Raw genomic sequence first — 19820 nt, 5'->3', positions numbered from 1 at the left:
AGTTGGGGTTGTTGAGCCTGGAGAATAGAAGGCTGTGGGGAGACCTTATTGCCGCCTTCCAGTACTTAAAGGGGGACTACAGGAAAGATGGGGGCAATCTCTTTAGCAAGGCCTGTTGTGACAGGACAAGGGGTAATGGTTTTAAACTAAAGGAGTGTAGATTTAGACTGGATATAAGGAAAAAATTTTTTGCAGTGAGGGTGGTGAAATACCGGAACAGGTTGCAGGGAGAGGTAGTGGAGGCCCCATCCCTAGAAACATTCAAGGTCAGGTTGGAATGGCGCTCTGAGCAACCTGATCTAGCTAAAGATGTCCCTGCTCACTGCAGGAGTGTTGGACTAGATGACCTCTAAAGGTCCCTTCCAACCTAAGCCATTCTATGATTTTACGATTCTATGACAATAATCAAGAAGCGCTTGGAGAACGCCCTCAGACACAGGGTGAGAATTTCAGGGTTCTCCTATTCGGAGATAGGAGTTGGACTCGATGATCCTTGCAGGTGCCTTCCAATTCAGGACATTCTATGATTCTATGATACCATGAAAATTTAGAAGTCCCTAAGGGAAGCTATTGCTCTGATATAGTTTTCCTTAATACCTTATCTGAATTTCTTTGCTGATTTTTATGCACATTACTTCTTGTTCTGTCTGCTGTGATCATGAAGAACAGGTTGTTTACTTCTTTTTTCCCCCCAACATCTTTTTATGTCTTAAAAGACATAAAAGCCTTTGCGTTAACAACCCCCGCTCATTTGATCTTTTCCCATAGGCCCTGTTTTCTAGACCTCTGATCATTTTCATTCAACTGCCTTAAACTCTCTCCAAGTGATTAACAACCTTGTTTATGTTTTTGTCAAAGCCTGAATAAAGGGGAAGAATTCTTTCACATAACTGCTAAGTTGTTTATACATCATGGTATAGTGTTTTTCTATTTTCTCAGCAGTACAGATACTGACTTGTGTTCAACTTGTGATCCAGTATAAACCCTCAGTCAATTTCTGTGAAACTACTCCCTATCCACTTTTTCCATATCCTTTTTTGTATAGTTGTGGTGTGTTGACCTTGGCCACCTGCCAGATTCCCACCTAGCTACTCTCTCACTCCTCCTCCTCAACAGGACAGGGGAAGGAAATAAGATAGAAAAGCTTGTGGGTCGAGATAAGGACAGGGAGATCACTTACCAGTTACCATCACATGCAAATTAGACTCGACTTGGGGAAAATTCATTTAATTTGTTGCCAATAAATAATAGAGTAGGATAGCAAGAAACAAAAACAAAGCTAAAACCACCTTCCCCTGGCCCTTCCTCTCTTTTTCCCAGGCTCAACTTCACTCCTGGCTCTTCTACCTTCTCCTACACCACCGAGTGGCACAGCGAGGTTGGGGAATGGGGGTCGTGGTCAGTTCATAATGCCATGTCTCTGCCACTCCTTCCTCCTTACCCTCTTCACCTGCTCCAGCATGGGATCCCTCCCACAGGAGACAGTCCTTCATGAACTGCTTCAATGTGGGTCTCCCACGGGCTGCAGTCCTTCAGGAACAGACTGCTCCAGCATGGGTGCTATCCATGGGATGCAGCTCCTGCCAGAGAACCTGCTCCTGCGTGGGCTGGTTTCCACGGGCTGCAGCTTCCTTCAGGGCATATCCATCTGCTGAGGCGTGGGGCCCTCCACAGGCTGTAGTGTGGATATCTGCTCTGATGTGGTCCTCACTGGTCTGCAGGTGGACTACCTGCTTCACCATGGTCTTCACCACAGGCTTCAAGGGATTCTCTGTTCCAACACCTGGAGCACTTCCTCCCCCTCCTTCTTCTCTGACCTTTGTGTCTGCAGGGTTGTTTCTCTTCACATTTTTCTCACTCCTCTCTCTCACAGCTGCTGTGAGAGAGAGGCATATTTACACTTTTGTAAATATGTTATCAGAGAGGCACCACCAGCGTCACTGATTGGTTAAGCTTTGGCCAGCAGTGGGTCCATCTTGGGACTGTCTGGAACTGGCTCCATCCAACATGAGGGCAGCCGCTGGTCTCTTCTCACAGAGGCCACCCCTGCAGACCCCCCCTGCTACCAAAACCTTGTCACGTAAATTCAATAAAACAGTTGATTTTTCCTTGCCTAATAGAAATACTTTGCATATATCCTTGTTCCCAAATGATCTATGTTTTCTCCAGTTGTTACACCAATTTTTCAAAATAATTCTGAATTTTAAACTTGTTATCAGGTATACTTGTGGTCCCTGCCAACTTGGTGTTCTTTGCAGATTTAATAGGCATACTTTTCATTCCATAATCCAGGTAATTAAAAAATATATTGAATGGCACTGGACCCCTATTTCCACAGCCTTCCATTTTGACAGAACTACTTTGAGTTTTAAAAAGTGCTCTGAATAGAATTTTCTGACTGTTTGCTACACACTTGATAGTAATTTTATGTAGTCCATGTTTTCCTGGGTTGTTTGTGATAATGTGATGTGAAACAAGGTCAAAGGCCTTGCTAAAGTTAAGATACAGTATGTACTGCTACTCCTTTTCAACATGGCTTGTTACCTTGTTGAAGAAAACTGCAAGTTCCTTCCTCCTCCACTGTTAAACCGTTAACTGTGTACTCAAATTAACTAGTTTAAAGCTAGATAAGATGTTTCCATACTATATAGCAGTCACTTCTAACTATATTGTGTACATATTTTCAATTGCATTTTCAGGTGGCAAGTCTGTATACTTCAAAATGTTACAGCAAATGCTGATGTAGAGCTACTAATATTTTTGAATGCTTGTATTCTGAGGATTAGATTTATAGTGTAGCACTGGTCATGCAGCTTCACAGTAAAAGGTCCTGTTCATTAGGTGGACAATGAAAACTTGAATAAAGGGAAACTTTCCTGTGTGTTTTCATGAGATTTATTTTGCAGGAAAAGTAGAGAGTTCTTTTTTCTGCATTTTTACCCCTCACTTGCCTTTTCTTCGCATAATTTAAATTTTCCTGTGTTGTTTTTTTTTTTTTTAAATGGCATACCTCAGGGATCATAGAAAAAGAGATTACAATCATGTAGAATATTTTCAAGGGAATCTTTAAATGTGTAAAATTATCAGAGGGAGTTAATAAGCAGCTTTACCCTGTTTTGTCACTCCAACTTGCAATGTAACAATATCATACACATCATATAGAAATAAAATAATTTTTTGTTAAAATGGACACAATAAACTACTTAAACAGCTACGTTTTTTTTTTAAAAGTACTCACAAGATTCAATACATTCTAAATTAAGGATAGCACATTATTTCATAAGTTTTTTCCTTTACTATCCCACATGTTTTATTATGCTACTGTCCACTCCTCTTTTGGAGCACTGTAGAAGAAACAGACCTGTTGGTCACTAGCAGCAGGGCTATGCTTCTAGTTTTTTTTCTTTCTCCAGTTGCTGATACCTTTAAGCTGTACTTGCAGGAGGCTTTTCAGAAGGAAACTTTACGTTTCTGATTAGTATATTGGTTTGATAATATGATTATCCAACTCACAGCTGTCTTCTTAGCTGCATTTGTCTTTGAGAGATTCAGTTGAATTTTACTTTAATTGCTGAGGAGTTTTGCCTGGGTCATCAGCCAGAATTCTGACGAGATCAGCTACCTGCTCCTTCTGAGCTGGACCCTGGTGTTCTGCACCAGGTGGGGCGGGGGTGGGGGGCAAGGGTTGGAGGAGAGAGACTGCATGGGGTTCTTTCTGGATCTCAGCAAGAAAGGCCTGACTGGCCCCAAAACTGAGCCCTGGGGAACACCGCCAACTGGGTTTAGCTCCATTTACCACAACTCTTTGGGCTCAGCCATCCAGCAAGTTTTTTTACGCAGCAAAGAGTACATCGTCCAAGCCATGAGCTGCTAGCTTCTCTAGGATGACACTGTGGGAGACAGTGTCAAAGGCTTTACTAAAGTCCGGGTAGATAACATCCACAGCAGGTCACCTGGTCATAGAAGGAGATCAGGTTGGTCAGGCAGGACCTGCCTTTCATGAAGCCATGCTGGCTGGGCCTGATCCCCTGGCTGTCCTGCACATGCCTGGTGAGTGGACTCAAGATGAACCGCTGCATAGTCTTCCCTGGTACTGAGGTCAGGCTGACAGGCCTGTAGTTCCCCAGAGCCTCCTTCCGGCCCTTTTTGTAGATGGGTGTCACATTGTCAAGCCTCCAGTTGTCTGAGACTTCCCCTGTTAACCAGGACTGCTGATAAATGATGAGAGTTGCTTGGCAAGCTCCTCTGCCAGCTCCCTCAGTACTCTCGGGTGGATCCCATCCAGCCCCATAGACTTGTGAGTGTGCAGATGGCGCAGGAGGTTGAAAACTGCTTCTTCCTGGATTATGGGGGGTTTATTCCATGATCTATCCCTGCCTTCCAGCTCAGGGGGCTGAATACCCTGGGAATGACTGGTCTGAGGGTTAAAGACTGAGGCAAAGAAGGCATTTAGTATCTCAGCCTTCTCCTCATCCTCGGTGGCAATGTTAGGTGGCAAGGATAGAGTTTGTCTTTGGTTCTCTTTTTGTTGTTAATGTATTTGTAAAAACATTTTTTTGTTATCCCTTACAACAATGGCCAGGTTGAGTTCTAGCTGGGCTTTTGCTTGCCTAATTTTCTCTCTGCAAGACCTAACAAGATCTCTGTACTCTTCCCGAGTCACCTGCCCCTTCTTCCAAAAGTGGTAGACTCTCCTTTTTTTTCCTGAGTGCCAGCAATGACCTAATGAGATCCCTGTACTCTTCCTGAGTTGCCATATGTCATCTTTCTCCTTATCAGAAGACCTGAGTTCTTTGCCATATGTCATCTTTCTCCTTATCAGAAGACCTGAGTTCTGAGTTTGGAAGCAGTGTACCAAAAATAAAAATTACTGTTAAAGGCAAGAGGATGAACACATGCAATATGTAGTGAAACTGCTTTGGGGCCTGCAGCTGCCCTAAGCAGACTGTAATTAAATATCACTCTTCAGACTCCCTGGGAACTTATAAGAGAAGAACAGGCTTTAATCACTAGTTGATGCTGTAGTGCCCTAACTATTGGTATGGCAACTGCATTTTCTATAAACAGGGAAGTAGGAGCCTGTCTTCTGAGCCTAGAAAGAATTTAAATTGTGGCATTATTGTATCCTCTGGCATATTTCTCCTACAACAGTGCTCCTCACAGGGCAGCAAAATGATAGATCAGCAATCAGATTATTTCTTAAAGGGCCACAAGTTTTCTATTAAGGACTCTGTTGTTTAGGGCTTTTCAAGAATCAATAGATTTGTTTGCAATAATCGCAAATTAGTGTATCATCTGAGCTGCTGCTCAAAGGTTAAATTGACCAGGATTGCTCTTAGATGTGTTCCATGGTATCTGAGATACTTATCCTGACCTGACCTTGATTCTAATATTTTCGAATCAGGCAGAGGCATCAAGATGGCTCTTACCTGGCTAAACTAGTTCTGAGGCTTTTTAACTCATCCTCCAAACCCTTACTGTGGAGCTAAATCTCTTAAGACAGTTGAAATGTTTTGCGTTTCAATTCAGTTTCTCATTCAACCTAGTTGCTTGCTTGGTGACATGAACAAAATTCTGTTCTGTAGATGTGCAGATTTAATTCAAAGTAGATTTGCATGTTGCCAAGTGGAACAAGTCTGAAACCTGAGATGAGCAGTGTCAGATTTATCTCACACAGGCATTCAAAACCAAGGTATTGCAGACTACTTGGTTTTGCTGATCTAAAAAATTCAAGTGAAATTAAGGCATTAAGTCCATATTTATTTTTCTTATTTAAATTAGAAAAAAGCCAATATTGGCTTACATACATACAAAGTATGTGATGGATCTTTTTAACATCCTCATGACTATTTTGAATTCCAAGTGATGGAATATAATAGTGTTGGAAAATATCATGCCATAAAATTTATTTAATTTTTTCTTGCTTTATGTATACTGGCAAAAATGAATATGTTGTACAGTAAAAGTTGCCATTCATTCTTTCCTTGATCCCCTCAAAATCTTTCCTAGGAAAATGTTAGGAATGTTTTAAACTATTTTCTTATCAGTTGGAATGTAAAATTGAAAAATTACATTTTCTCTTTTATCAACTGTTAAAAGGCAACTCTGGCATCAAACACTGTAGTAAAGTTGAGCTAGCTTGTTGTTGCAACCTGACATAAATTACCAGAGGCTTTTTTAGGGCTTGTGTACTGTAAAGGAGCTTTGCCTTTATATATATATCTTTTACAATCTTAGCATATATATATTTAAGACACCATTTTGTAGCTAGTGAACATGAACTCAGTTTGATCTTCAGGTAGTTGTAGTCAGATACTACAGTAGCTCTATAGGATTATCTGTCTTACATTCAATATTTGTTTCAGTTTAACCTTTCATCTAGTGACCCTTATAATTATTTAATCCTAACAGAGGTTTTTTTAACAGACTTTGTTGAAGGTTTGGATCTTGTGAGAGGAGAAAACAAGTAAATATTTGTGAAATTGAGAAAAAGTTGTTGTCTACATAGTCCATGCACATATTGTCCACAGCTTGCTTTATTTATTTTCCTTTCTTTTTTTTTTTTTAAGAAAATTGCATTCTTATATAAACTATGTGCTTTATAGTATTTAATTGCAGATTCTATTGAACTTATTAAGTTTTGGGGGCAGTAGGGTAAATTTTTTTTTTTACCATCACTGTGGACCCAGAAGGTCCTCCATGTCTGGGTATGAGCTATTCTGTGACCAACAATTATTGGCACGTCTCAAGCACTAAAACTACTTTGATCGGCTTGACTTTGCACATTACAATTTTATGCGTATGGAAGCTGTCGTGGTTCAGCCCCAGCCGGCAACTAAACAACACACATCTGCTCGCTCACTCCACCCACCCCTCTGGGATGGGGGAGAGAATTGGAAGAGCAAAAGCAAGAAAACTTGTGGGTTGAGATAAGAACAATTTAATAATTAAAATAAATTGGCTTCCATATTGGAATGTGGCTGGAAATCGATACCCAGTACCTCTCATGAGATGTTCAATCCTTTGCAGAATTGGACTCTCATAGTTTTTACTGCTTGCTTTCAAGAAAACAGGCTACAAACTTTATTGTAGTATTTGGTCCTGTTGCCTTATGGAAAGCACTAAATATTTATTTGTACAGTAGTTTTCTTGACTTCCTTTCTATTCACCTCACTAATCCAAAGGCATTTGAACATGGGAGATGTCTGCTGTGTCCTATACTCTTGTGCAACACATCATCCATCAGAAACTGGAGATTTGTTTCTGGGATACATTGCATTATCCTGCTGGTAAAGGTTTGGAAGGCTGTCGTCTTAGATGTGGCACTTTAGTCTTATTGTAGTTAGTTTCTTCTAATGAAGCACTGTCATTTGAATTAGTTTCATAAATAACTTGGTGGTGGTACATGATCACACATATCTATGAATGTGTGTGTGCATGTGTGCATGCATGTGTGTGATTTTTAGTGCTTTCACTAAAACATTTTTTAAGGAAAATCATCTGAATTTACATGTCTGCACAAAATTTTAAGATCTAATAATAAGAGATTTCCATATTATTATCCAAATAGACAGTTTTTAATATTTATTAGCAGTTTTATAGTGTGCTGGCAATTATTTCATTGTATACTACTCATTAATATACAGAGTGGAAGAGCAAATGTCACAATTTGCCTGTTCTTTCTTTTCTTTTTTTTTTACTACATTGGCCAATGTCATTAAAAAAAACCTGACCCCAAATATTCTTTTGACTTTGATCTTACCCCCACAACAATTTTTCAAAATATCATATATCCTAAGTAACAACTGTATGCACAGTTCTAAATGAGATATTAGTACTCAGGGGTGGCGACAACCCAATTTGGAGAGCGTGGGAGGGACATTTGGCAAGAAAATTGTTTTTTGTTTTGGTTAATGAGTGAATATGCATTTTCTAAAGCACATTGCATCAAAATGCTAACCTTGTTTTTTGTTTCTTGTAATTCTGAGTATTTTGTGGTATTAGTTGTAATAACCAAAATCTAATCTGTTCAGTACAGAACAATAAAAAGTATTTATTGCATATAATGTATTTGAGTTTTAAAATCATTCATGAAATTGACCAATTTTGCTCTTACAATTAAAATGCTAACAAGAATTGGTAACTGCCCAGCTAAAAATCTAGAATCTGAATGCCTAGATTAAGAAGACAAAAATATGATAAGTAGTTGTCAATATTAAAGCAAGCTGAAGGAAGAAGGCCTTGGGCCTTGTAGTAGGTAGAATGAAACAGCAGATTTGAGTATCTACAATCCTTTTGGTATTAAATTTTCACTAAAATAAAATTTTATCGGAAAACATGGCCTTTCCCCAGCTCTCTTTTTTCCCCCTGATCAGCTGATGAAGAGACTATCAGCTCGCTGCTTTGCTGGTTTGTTAATTTTATCCCCACTAACTGTGATTTCCAATAGTCAGCCTGCTGACAGTGGTAAGGTAAATAACCTTCATTGCAGTTTTGAAGGTTCAGTAGAACTACATCACAGGAATGTGTAGGTGTATAAGACATCAAAAGCTGGTGTTCTCTATTTTTCAGTGTGCAACTGAATGCATAAGGAGAGCAATTACATTAACTGTTGACAGCCTTGCATGCTGTATTTATTTTTACTTTTAGCTTCTAAAATCTGTGGAGAAATTTCCTTTTCTTAATCTTTGATAGCTGCAGTGGTGTATGGTGGGTGACCTGATTTAACCAAATGAATATTAATGAGTTTTTGTGCACTTTTTTCCCTTACTTATTCCTTACTTTTTCCTTACTTATTCTTATTCCTAACTCATCAGAGCTCAAGCCTTCTTCATAGTGGCTCTCTGAATGCTTGAAAGCATGATGGAAATTGTCTTTTGATTATTAAGACCTTGTTTCAGGCTGTCCCTCAGGATTCTGTGTTCACATTTGTTTTATGGATTTGCACATTAGAGAATGAATAGGAAACAGATTTTGAACTCCTACTAGTGGTTTTAACATGCCAGGTTGTTTTGTATTTGATGATCTTAGAGGTCTTTTCCAACCTTAATGATTCTATGTTTCTATGTATAGTGAACCAGGTTTTGTTCATAAAATGTTTTTCAAGAGACACTGTACGCAAATGAAATAAATTGCCTGGACTGTAATTGCTCTTTTTATATTGATTGTTATTCTCATATGATCATAAATATTAATCATATTTGGTTCTGTAGAGAAATGAAAGTAATTGCCTTATGACTATAGCTCTTTCAGCTATGAGAAATGATTGATTAGTTTTTGCATGTATTCAAGGCAATATTGAGAGGCAAGAGGGACAAATATCAACATCAGTTATGTTCCAGAAAGCATTAATCAGAAAGCCTACTTTTAAGATTTTAATTTATTTTTTCCTTTTAGTTTCAGTTCTCTTATGGCTCAATATATTTTTTATCTGTTTATGGGATTTTTTTTCCCCCAAAGAAAAATGTTCAGCTTCTTGATTTTTTTCACTTGAATCTGTTAGTGTGTGAACAGGTTTCCTTTATGCCTGGTTTGTTTTCATAGAGATTTGATCTCTCTACCTGGTGCTGCTGGCTCTGGTTAAAAGCATGTATTTGCGGGTAATTGAAACTGTTAATTTTTTGTGGCTGTGTGTTTTTTCTTTTTTCATTCTATGATGAGTGCTTTTTACTGTAAAACACTATTGTCAGTGCTTCTGCCTTTTTATTGATTGCTATTCTAAATGAAAATTATAAATTTTAGATATGGTTTTAACTGTTAGGTCACTTAAATTCTTTGAAAGAGAAGCTGAGTCTAGTATGTTACTACATAAAGTGTGTGTGTCTGTATGTAAAAAACATATTAAAAAACTGCAATCTCTTTCACTGGAAGCTAGGCATGGTGTGGACTATCCTGTCTGTAAACATGCACACTGAGTCTTTCTCTTGAACTACGTTTTCTAGGACTGCTACTGAAGTGAACAAATTGATGCAAGCCCTCATATATATGAAACTGAGGATCAGCTGAATATGTATTTAGGTTGTAGGGTTCTTTATATAACTGATTTAATTTTAGTGTCTTATTGTTTGTCAGTATCTGAATTTCCTTTTGAAATCTTTTTTATAAATAGACTGAGCATTTAATGTTGAATTATCTATATCTTGTTGTGTTGTATTTTTCTTTTTTTTTAAAAAAACTTGTTAATTGTCTTTGCATATTTCTCTTTTGGATTTTTTGGAATTCATGGTTGTCAGGCAATTGAAGACGGCAATTTGGAAGAAATGGAAGAGGAAATACGGCTTAAAAAACGGAAGAGACGAAGAAATTTGGATAAGGATTCTGGGAAAGAGGATGGGGAGAAAGCAAAGAAAAGAAGAGGCAGACCTCCTGCAGAGAAGTTGTCACCCAACCCACCTAAACTGACAAAACAGATGAATGCCATTATCGATACTGTGATAAACTACAAAGACAGGTGAGCTCAGCCTTTTTTAGCTTTGACAAATAATTTCTGGAAACTTAATCCTCTGTAATTTTCAAATGTAGTTGTTTATTTATTTATAAATAAACTAATTCAATTTAGGGCCTGATTTTGTAAGTCTTCCTCTACATACAGGGCTTTTTAAAGGATCTGGTTGATCGAAACTGTGAAAATGTAATTTAAAAGATGGGCATATCATGTCTGCTTAGAAATGCTACTGTCCTGTTTAGTAGATATATTTCAGTACTGCAGGTTTGGAAAGGGGTTTTCTTTAGCTTAATGGAGTGTTCTGTCTTAATTATATAAATAATTGGATATAAATACATGGATATATTTTTGTCAATACAAGTTCTCACCATGACACTTAAGAATGCTCCCAAAGTATTTAGGGTTCGCCTGATGAACACTTGACTTTTCAAAGGAAAAACTGTAGAAATACTGAGCACTAGTAGGTTGTTCATAAACGAGACTAAAGCTTTTTTGTCCTTAAAACCCAATTTTCAACATATATATATTTCACATGTTAGACAACTGAACCTCAGGAAGAAAAATAACTAACTTCTAATTCAAACTGAAGTTGTGAGATTTTTATTTTGTTGACTTTTCAACTGAAAATCATCTTTTTTATTGAGAAATGGCTCATCTTAGGCTATTGCTTAATAGCAACTCTGTATCAGGCTTCAGCTATGTGGGGAGCTTGTACTGATTGATCTCAGGTTTCTGATTTACTTAAATTGGTGCAACCTTCCTGTATAGACATTCCTATTTTGCCATTCATTTATTTACTGAAGTTGAATAAAGAGCAGGTATAAACTAAATCAATATGAAATTCATTCAAAAAGAAGGCGTTTTCACACCAGAGGAGCTGCACCTGTATAACCTATTTGGTTTCTGAACAAAGTGCCTAATTTACTACAATTTTTATATAAACAAGCTTTTCAGAGTGTGTGGCTTCAAATAGCAGGATATATGCTTTCCTTTCTGCAGCTACAATTTGATCTGTGGTTGTACAGGGATAACTTGGGCAATATGCAATCAAGGATTTAGAGTAGCGATACCTTATTTTTTAGGCACATAACTGCAGAAGTGGACTCCAGATCATCCTGTGATCTATATGTTATCTTTAGAGTGTGTTGAAAAGTTTATTGCTTCAAAATGGTTTACAAAAGCATGATGACCAGGAACTGCCTAAAAGGTCAGCAACATTCAGTTTGCTGTGGCTTTTAACCAGCAGAAAAGCTGGGAAGAGTGGAGTGTTTTACATTCAGTCATTCCAACCAGAGCTGCAAGAAATTATCTCTTTCCATTTTAGGGTCCCTAGCCTTAGACCTTTTCCAGAAGGCAAGCACTTCTGGTCAGAGCTTCTACTCTTAATTTTAAACATAGCAGGCTTAAGTCACTTCTACCTTCCTACCAATTATCATAGCTCAGTGGTTAAAGCACTCACTTAAGTAGGAGATTTGGGCATTTTACGTCCTCTGCCCAGTGAGGTTCAAATCTGTATCTCTATCACCTGGGTAACTACTGCGCTAAAAGGACTACCGCTCCTTCTTCCAGTAATTGAGGTTTTTTAAAAGACATAATTGGTTGCCAATGTAGAAAGCGTATGGAGCCCTAGCCCATTAGGCATTAGAAATGCCTGTGTTGTGGGTTGAGCTTTTGAAGGGAATGAGTTAGGCAGAAGAACACCAAGTTCCTTTATTTTGATTGTGTATGAGCTAGCATCAAACCACTTAGTCATATTAAGGCTGGGAAAGCACAGAAGTACACATTTAGGCTCTTAAAAACATAAAGATTTAAATATTTAAAAATCTTTGGAGTTATTTCCTTGGATTAGAGGAACATTTTCATGTTTGGCAGTTTCAGAATGTGTTTTATTTTAGCCATTTGAACCCTTGAATTCGGGGGGGTGTGCTTTTTTGTTTTTTCAACTCTGGGGTTTTGGGGCAAGTATAGAGGGACAGGCTCATTAGACAGGGAGTAGGCCATGAAGCCTCATTTTTTCATGCATTTAGTATTTGAATGCTTAAAACTGTTTATATATTCAACTTAAGTTTTCAATACTAGCAAATGTTTCATCTCTACTTTATGAAAGTCCAAAGCGTTAATCTAGACCAAAGGGTGATCAGGAGACACCCACCCAAAAGTCTTAGTGGCTCTGGCCTGAGTTGCTTCCTCAAAAGCAAATTTGCACTCTTTATTGCATCTAATAAGCCAGGAGGAAAAAAAAACACACAAAAAACCCAGCAGAAAAATATTACTAGGAGTAAACTACTAAACATCTCTGTGCTTTCTCTCATGCATCCCCTCACATTTGAGCTTCTTGTGCTTATTGAACCACTCCTCTGTTCTACTTAAAATCTTTCTCAAAAAAATGTCTTTTTCCATGATGCTTACAAAACTTGAATACAAGTTGGCTGCTTATATATAGAGAACTCTGCATGATGTTGACAAGGGGGAGGCATCCCTATATACTTCCTCCACTCTCATGCCTTGTCTTAGAGTTCTGCTGTAAGCATTTTGGGGCAGAGACAGTCTTTTTCTTATGTATTTGAACAGCATCCAACAAAACAGTATGGGTTGCCTACATTTAGGATTTCTAAAGGCTATAATAATGCAAACAATAAACCAAAGGTTGAGCTATACAGTTATTAAATTGAGGCCAAAATAAAGTCAAATAGACAAATTAGCAACATTTGAGATAAATATTCAATGTAGTCAAATACAATATATAATTCCTTTAAAACCTGTGACAGGAAATTCAAAGTAGATATCCAGTTATTTGTAAATCCTAATTAAAGGACTTTACCCAAGGCAGTAAAAGCTAGCTTAGCTGAGTGTATGTTTTAGTACAGAAATCAAATTACTGTTTCTCTCTGCCATGTCCTCAGAACAAATGAAAGCTTCCTCCTTAGATTTCCCTATTACATGCAGGGATATTTAGCAACTAGTATGCTTCCTTTTCTTCCCATTCCACATTCCAACATAAGTACAGATTTTAATGAAACATTCCAATAAGTATAAGCTTAGTAATCTTTGCAGAGCAATTTATATCTGCCAGCTGAGTTTCTCTCAATTGTTTCACAAAACTAGGTATCTCACTCACTGAATGGGAGAGTGCTTCAGTGTTTATTCTGAGATGCTTTTTTTCTGGCACCCTAACTACATGAAGACTTTAAGGGCCTTCTTCCACACACCAGTTTCCTGATATCTGGGGTGTTTCCCAAGTAATAAGGAATCCTCTCTTTCAGAAGTGTTAAATACATTCCTTTCCTCTCTCCTCATCCACCCCCCTGTACTGACAGCTTTCAGTTTTGTCTGGTAGGGCAGGGATGTTTTAACATTACATTTTCTTCTCTTTATGAATTTAAAAATGTTAGTCTAGGCTCTAAATTCAATAGCTTAGAATACAGAATGAAACTAGAAGCAAGAGAAAACAAGATAAGAAAGCTGAACAAAATCCTCTGACTTCAAGGAAAAAATGTCCTAATTAAAAGGAAGCTTATGACTGAGAAGGAGAATTTCATTGTATTAACTTTTCTGACTCCTCTTGTTGTTGTTGAGATATCAACTGCTAACAGGAAACCTGGTTATAGAAAAAAACTTTGAATTAAGTGATCAAGTTCCACAGAATCATTGAATAATTCATGTTGGAAGGGACCTCAGGAAGTCTCTAGGCCAAATTCCTGCTCAAAGCAGGGTCAGTTATGAGATCAGACCACATTGCTCAGAGCTTGATCTTGTCTTGAAGACCTCTAGGGATGGAGACTGCACAAACTCTCTGGGCAACCTGTTCCACTGTTTGGCTGGCCTTGTGGTGAAAATTTTTTTCCTCATATCCAGTCTGAACCTCTCTTTTGTCAAATTATGCCCATTGTCTCGCTCATCCTCCTGCTATGCACCGCTGAAATGTCTGGCTCCATCTTCTTAATAAAGTCACCCAGACATCTGCTGGAAGAACAATACGGCAGCTTGCATGTCATCCACCAAGTTCCTGGAATGTATAGAGGACTGTTTCATGATACAAATGTTAGATGTGCCAACCAGGAAGGAGGCGCTGCTGGACTTGCTATTCACAAACCGAGAAAGACTGCTTTGTAATATCTCGGTTAGTGATAGCCTTGGCTGCAGTGACCACAATATTGTGGAGTTCGGGATCCTGCTGAGTGTGCTGAAGGTCACCTCTAAGACAAGGGTTCTGGATTTTAGGAGAGCAAACTTCAGTTCACTCAGGGCTCAGTTGGGAGGGATTCGATGGGAGGCTTCCATGGAAGACAAAGGAGCTAGTGAGAGCTGGGAATTCTTCAAGAAGTCTCTATTGGAAGCACAAAGGCAATTTATCCCCTACAAAGGAAAAGGAAGTAAGCGGAGCAAGAGGCCCCCATGGCTCAACCATGACCTCCTGGGTCTACTCATATCCAAAAGAGAAGCATACCAGAGATGGAGAAGTGGAGGATTATCCGCTGAGAACTACAAGGGCATAGCCAGAGAGTGCAGAGATGCAGTCGGAAAAGCAAAAGCCCAATTTGAATTGAAACTGGCTGTAGACAAAAAATAACAAGAAAGGGTTCTTCAGACATGTCAACCACAAGCAGAAAAAGAAGGAAAACATAGGCCCACTGTTAAACAGAAAAGGAGAATCAATCACCAATGATGCAGAAAAGGCAGAGGTCTTCAACACCACCTTCACCTCGGTCTTTATCAGCACTGTAGGGTCCCAGGCTTTGGGAACAAAATTGCTGATTGAACCAAACACCGACCCACCCTCAGTGAAGGAAGAGTTAGTATATGAACTACTACAGGAGCTTGACCCCCACAAATCAATGGGTCCTGATGCCATCCACCCGAGGGTGTTGAGAGAGCTTGTTGACATCATTGCAAGGCCGCTCTCCATAATCTTTGAGAAGTCATGGAGAACGGGGGATGTCCCAGAGGACTTGAGGAAGGCAAATGTTACCCCTATCTACAAGAAGGGCTCGAGGGAGGATCCGGGTAACTATAGGCCCATCAGCCTTACTTCAATCCCTGGGAAAGTTATGGAACGAATCCTCCTGAGGGCCATCACAAGTCAATTGAAGCACGTGATTGGGAGAAGCCAACATGGCTTCACTAAAGGCAGATTGTGCTTGACAAACCTGGTGGCCTTCTATGACAAAGTGACTTGCCTGGTTGACATGGGGCGGGCGGTGGACATCGTTTACCTGGACTTCTCCAAGGCCTTTGATACGGTCCCCCGCGGCCTCTTCCTGGAGAAATTAATGCAATGTGGCCTAGACAAGTGGTCTGTGCAGTGGGTGGGGAACTGGCTGACAGGCTGCACCCAAAGGGTGGTGGTCAATAGCTCTTTCTCAAACTGGCAACCTGTCACTAGTGGAGTCCCCCAGGGATCGATATTGGGCCCAATGTTATTCAATATCTTTATAAGTGATCTGGATAATGGCATCAAGTGTAGCTTGATGAAGTTTGCTGATGACACCAAGTTAAGTGGGGAAGTAGACACTCCAGGAGGGAGAGCTGCTCTGCAGGGAGATCTGGATAGGCTGGAGGAGTGGGCCAGCAAGAACCTTATGAAGTTCAACAAGGAGAAGTGTAAGGTCTTGTACCTGGGAAAACATAATCCAGGAGTGCAGTACAGAGTGGGATGCACCTGGCTGGAGAGCAGCTCTGTGGAAAGGGACCTGGGGGTCCTGGTGGACAGGAAGCTCAACATGAGCGAACAGTGTGCTGCTGCGGCCAAGAAGGCCAATAGGATGCTGGTTTGCATCAAAAAGGGCATCACCAGCAGAGAGAAAGAAGTCATTATCCCACTCTACTCAGCGCTTGTCAGGCCACACCTGGAGTACCGTGTACAGTTCTGGTCCCTACTATACAAAAAAAGATGTGGACAGGCTGGAAGGGGTCCAGAGAAGGGCCACCAAGATGATCAAAGGATTGGGAAGCCTGCCATATGAGGATAGGCTGGGAGAACTGGGTTTGTTCAGCCTTGAGAAAATGAGGCTTAAAGGGAATCTCATCACCATGTACCAGTACTTAAGGGGTAGCTACAAAGAAGATGGAGACTCCCTTCTTACATGGAGTCACATGGAGAGGACAAGGGGGAATGGGCACAAATTGCTCTTGGGGAGATTCCGATTGGACATGAGAGGGAAATTTTTCACAGTGAGGACAGTCAACCATTGGAATAATCTCCCCAGGGAAGTGGTTGACTCAGCCACATTGGACACCTTCAAGAGTCGTCTGGACAGGGTGCTGGGCCATCTTGTTTAGACTCTGCTCTTCCTAGAAAGGTTGGACTAGATGATCCCTGAGGTCCCTTCCAACCTGTGATTATGTGATTCTTAAATTCTTCATATGTATTGGGAAGGTACTATCAGGTCTACTGAAGTCTTCTCCAGGCTGAACAAGCCCAGTTCCCCCATGCCCTCTCTTCAGAGGGCATGTGCTCCAGCCCTGTGATCATCTCAGTGGCCCTCTGCTGAACTCACCACAGTTAATCAATGTTTTTCCTTTATTGGGGGATACAAATCCTGATGCAGTCTTCTGGATGTGGTCCAAGGAGTGCTGATTAGAATGGGGTGATCCCTTCCTTCAGTCTACTGGCTATGCTCTTGTTAATCCAGCTCAGGATGCTGTTGGCCGCCTTTGGTGCCAGGGCACACTGCTTGCTCATGTTCAGCCAGTCAATCCCCAGCCTGTATCATTATAAGGTGTTTTTCCTTCCCAGGTGCAGGACTTGGCACTTGTCCTTGTTGAATTTCATAAGGTTCCTGTTGGCCTATTCCTCTAGCCTGTCTAGGTCCCTCTGGATGGCAGTCCTACCCTAGAGTATATCAACTAGAACCCAACTCCACCCCCCCCCCCATCTTGGTGTCATCTGAAAACTTGCCTCCTCCAGGTCATTGATAAAGATGTTAAACAGGACAGGTCCCAGGATAGACTCTACTTGTTACCAGCCTCCAGGTACAGTATCCATTAACCACTACCTTCTGAGCCTGATCATCCAAGCAGTTTTTTACCCATCTGGTTGTCCACTCATCGAGACCATAATGTACGTACTTGGATACAAGAATATTGTGGGACACAGTGTCAAAAGCTTTGCTAAAGTCAAGGTAAATAACATCCAGTGTTCTCCCCTCATCCACAAATCCAGTCATTTTATCATAGGAGGCAATCAGGTTGGACAAGCATGACTGACTTACCCTAGGTAAATCCATGCTGCCTCTTACCAGTCACTACTGTCTCCTTCATGTGCCCAGAAATGTGTTTCAAGAGGACTCATTCCATGATTTTCCTAGGAACTGAAGTGAGAATGACTGTCCTTTTGGCCTTTTGGGGGATTGGGTTAATCATCTTTCTCCAGTCGTTGGGGACCTCCCCCAGTGTCCATGACTTTTCAAAGATGATAGAGAGTGTCCTCACGGTGACATCAGCCAGGTTTTTCAGCATCTTCAGGTGCATCCCATCTGGTCCCATGGACTTGTATGGGTCAAGTTCTCTCAAGTAATCCCTGGCTCTCTCCCTGTTGGTTTTCTCCTCCTTGAATCCTTTATCTAAGCACAAAGGCCTAGGAGACCTTGTTGGTGAAGGCTGAGACAAAGGAGACATTGAGTACCTTAGTCTTATATTTGTCCACTCCACTGAGAAATGGTCCTACATTTTCCTTGTTCAGCCTTTTACTACTAATGTAGCAGTAAGAAGCTCTTTTTGTTGTCCTTGGTGTCCCTTGCAAGCATCAACTCTAGGTGAATTTTGGCTTTCCTAGTACCACCCCTGCATGCTTGGGCAATGTTTCAAAATTCATCCTTTGAAGTCTGTCCTTGCTTCCACCTTCTGCATGTGTCCTTTATGCATTGGAGCTCAGTTGTGAGTTCCCTGTTCAGCCAAGCCGGTCCTCTGATATGTCTGCTTGATTTTCTGAGCATCAGAATGGATCTTTCTACTACACGGAGGAGGTTGCCCTTAAAGACCTGCCAGCTTTCCTGAGCTCCTTTGCTTTGCAGAGCTGACTCCTATGTGATCCCACCTACCAGTTCCCTGAATAAGCCCAAGTCTTCCCTCTTGAAGTCCAGGATCTGTACTCTCTTTCATTCCTCGCTCCCCTCAGGATCTTGAACTTCACTATTTCATGGTCACTACTGGCACTCTCCAGAAACCTCCTGGATTTCCTGGATCGCTTGTGTTGCTCTGTGTTGCCCTTCCAGCAGATGTCAAGGCAATTAAATCCCTGTCCCCCATCCCCCAAGAACCATGGCCTGAGATCTGGAGACTTCCTCAAATCGTTTAAAGAAGACTTTGTCTGCTTTCTCACCCTGATCAGGTGGTCTGTGACAAACTTCCACCATGAAGTCACTCTTACCATCCTCTCCTCTAATCATGACACACAAGCTCTCAACCATCCTGTTGCCCATTCCATAGAACTCCATATATTAGAGCTACTCATTCACATAGAGGGCACCCCCGTCCCAGTCTTCCCTGCCTGTGTTTCCTAAAAAGCCTGTATCCATCCGTCACAGAGCTCCAGTCACACAAACTCTCCCATAACATCTAAGTTATTCCAGTGATGTCATAGTTCTGCATCCACATGTGGAGCTCTAATTTCTCCTGCTTATTTCCCAGGCTGTATGCATTTCACAGAATCACAGAATCACAGGTTGGAAGGGACCTCATTTATGCACATATACTTGAGGTGGGCCTCCTTTCAACCTGTTTTACTGTTCCTGAGGTCTCTCTTGTATCTGTTGCCCTTTGCTTTCCACCCCATTCACCATTTCTTCACTTAACTGTGGTTTGTAATCTTCCAACCCTGATTTTTGTAGTTTAAAGCTCTCCTCACTGGGTTGGTCAACCTGTTGGCAAAGACACTCTTTCCCAACTTTTGAGAGAGGAGAGGGAGGGGGAGAGAGAGAGAATAGAGACAATAGAGATTGGTCATTCCTGCTACTAATGCTAATTGGAGAACACTTGATTTTGTACAGGTATGTATTTATTGGGTAATATTTTTCAGATATGTAAATAACTATTATTGACTATGTTATCTACTAGGGTCTAAAGTTATAAACTAAAAGCTACAAGGTGAAGGATGAGGAGATAGAGGAAGAAAAGGGTGATTCACATGTCAAGAGCAATAATCACTTTCCACAAGGAACCCAACATGACAGACAGTGGTTTAGCATCTGCCAGTGCAAGGCTGTGAAAAAAGAGCCCTTGGGACATTCAGAGTAAGGGCACTGCCACAGCAAACTTGGGGGTGTATAGATGAAAGGTTAAAGAGGTGAGAGTGAAAGGTAAGCTACAGATCTGGAAATTAAAGGCCCTCAGTATTGCACAGGGTAAGACATCTAAGTCACCATGAAACACTCAAGCA

At 40.5% G+C, this 19820-nt stretch overlaps 1 protein-coding gene across 2 annotated transcripts in view; it reads left to right on the top strand.

Moving 5' to 3' along the window:
- The window catches only part of LOC142049641 (SWI/SNF-related matrix-associated actin-dependent regulator of chromatin subfamily A member 2-like), a 101902-nt gene that overhangs the window by 50551 nt on the left and 31531 nt on the right, over positions 1–19820 (top strand). For both annotated transcript variants that reach the window (XM_075077521.1, XM_075077522.1), the window contains one exon: positions 10233–10450. In XM_075077521.1, coding sequence (XP_074933622.1) covers positions 10233–10450 — 218 coding nt within the window. The remainder of the gene's footprint in view (positions 1–10232; positions 10451–19820) is intronic.

This window comes from Phalacrocorax aristotelis, chromosome W (assembly GCF_949628215.1).
Source record: "Phalacrocorax aristotelis chromosome W, bGulAri2.1, whole genome shotgun sequence".
In the NCBI taxonomy this organism is placed as follows: domain Eukaryota; kingdom Metazoa; phylum Chordata; class Aves; order Suliformes; family Phalacrocoracidae; genus Phalacrocorax; species Phalacrocorax aristotelis.
This window is presented reverse-complemented; position numbering and strand designations above follow the sequence as displayed.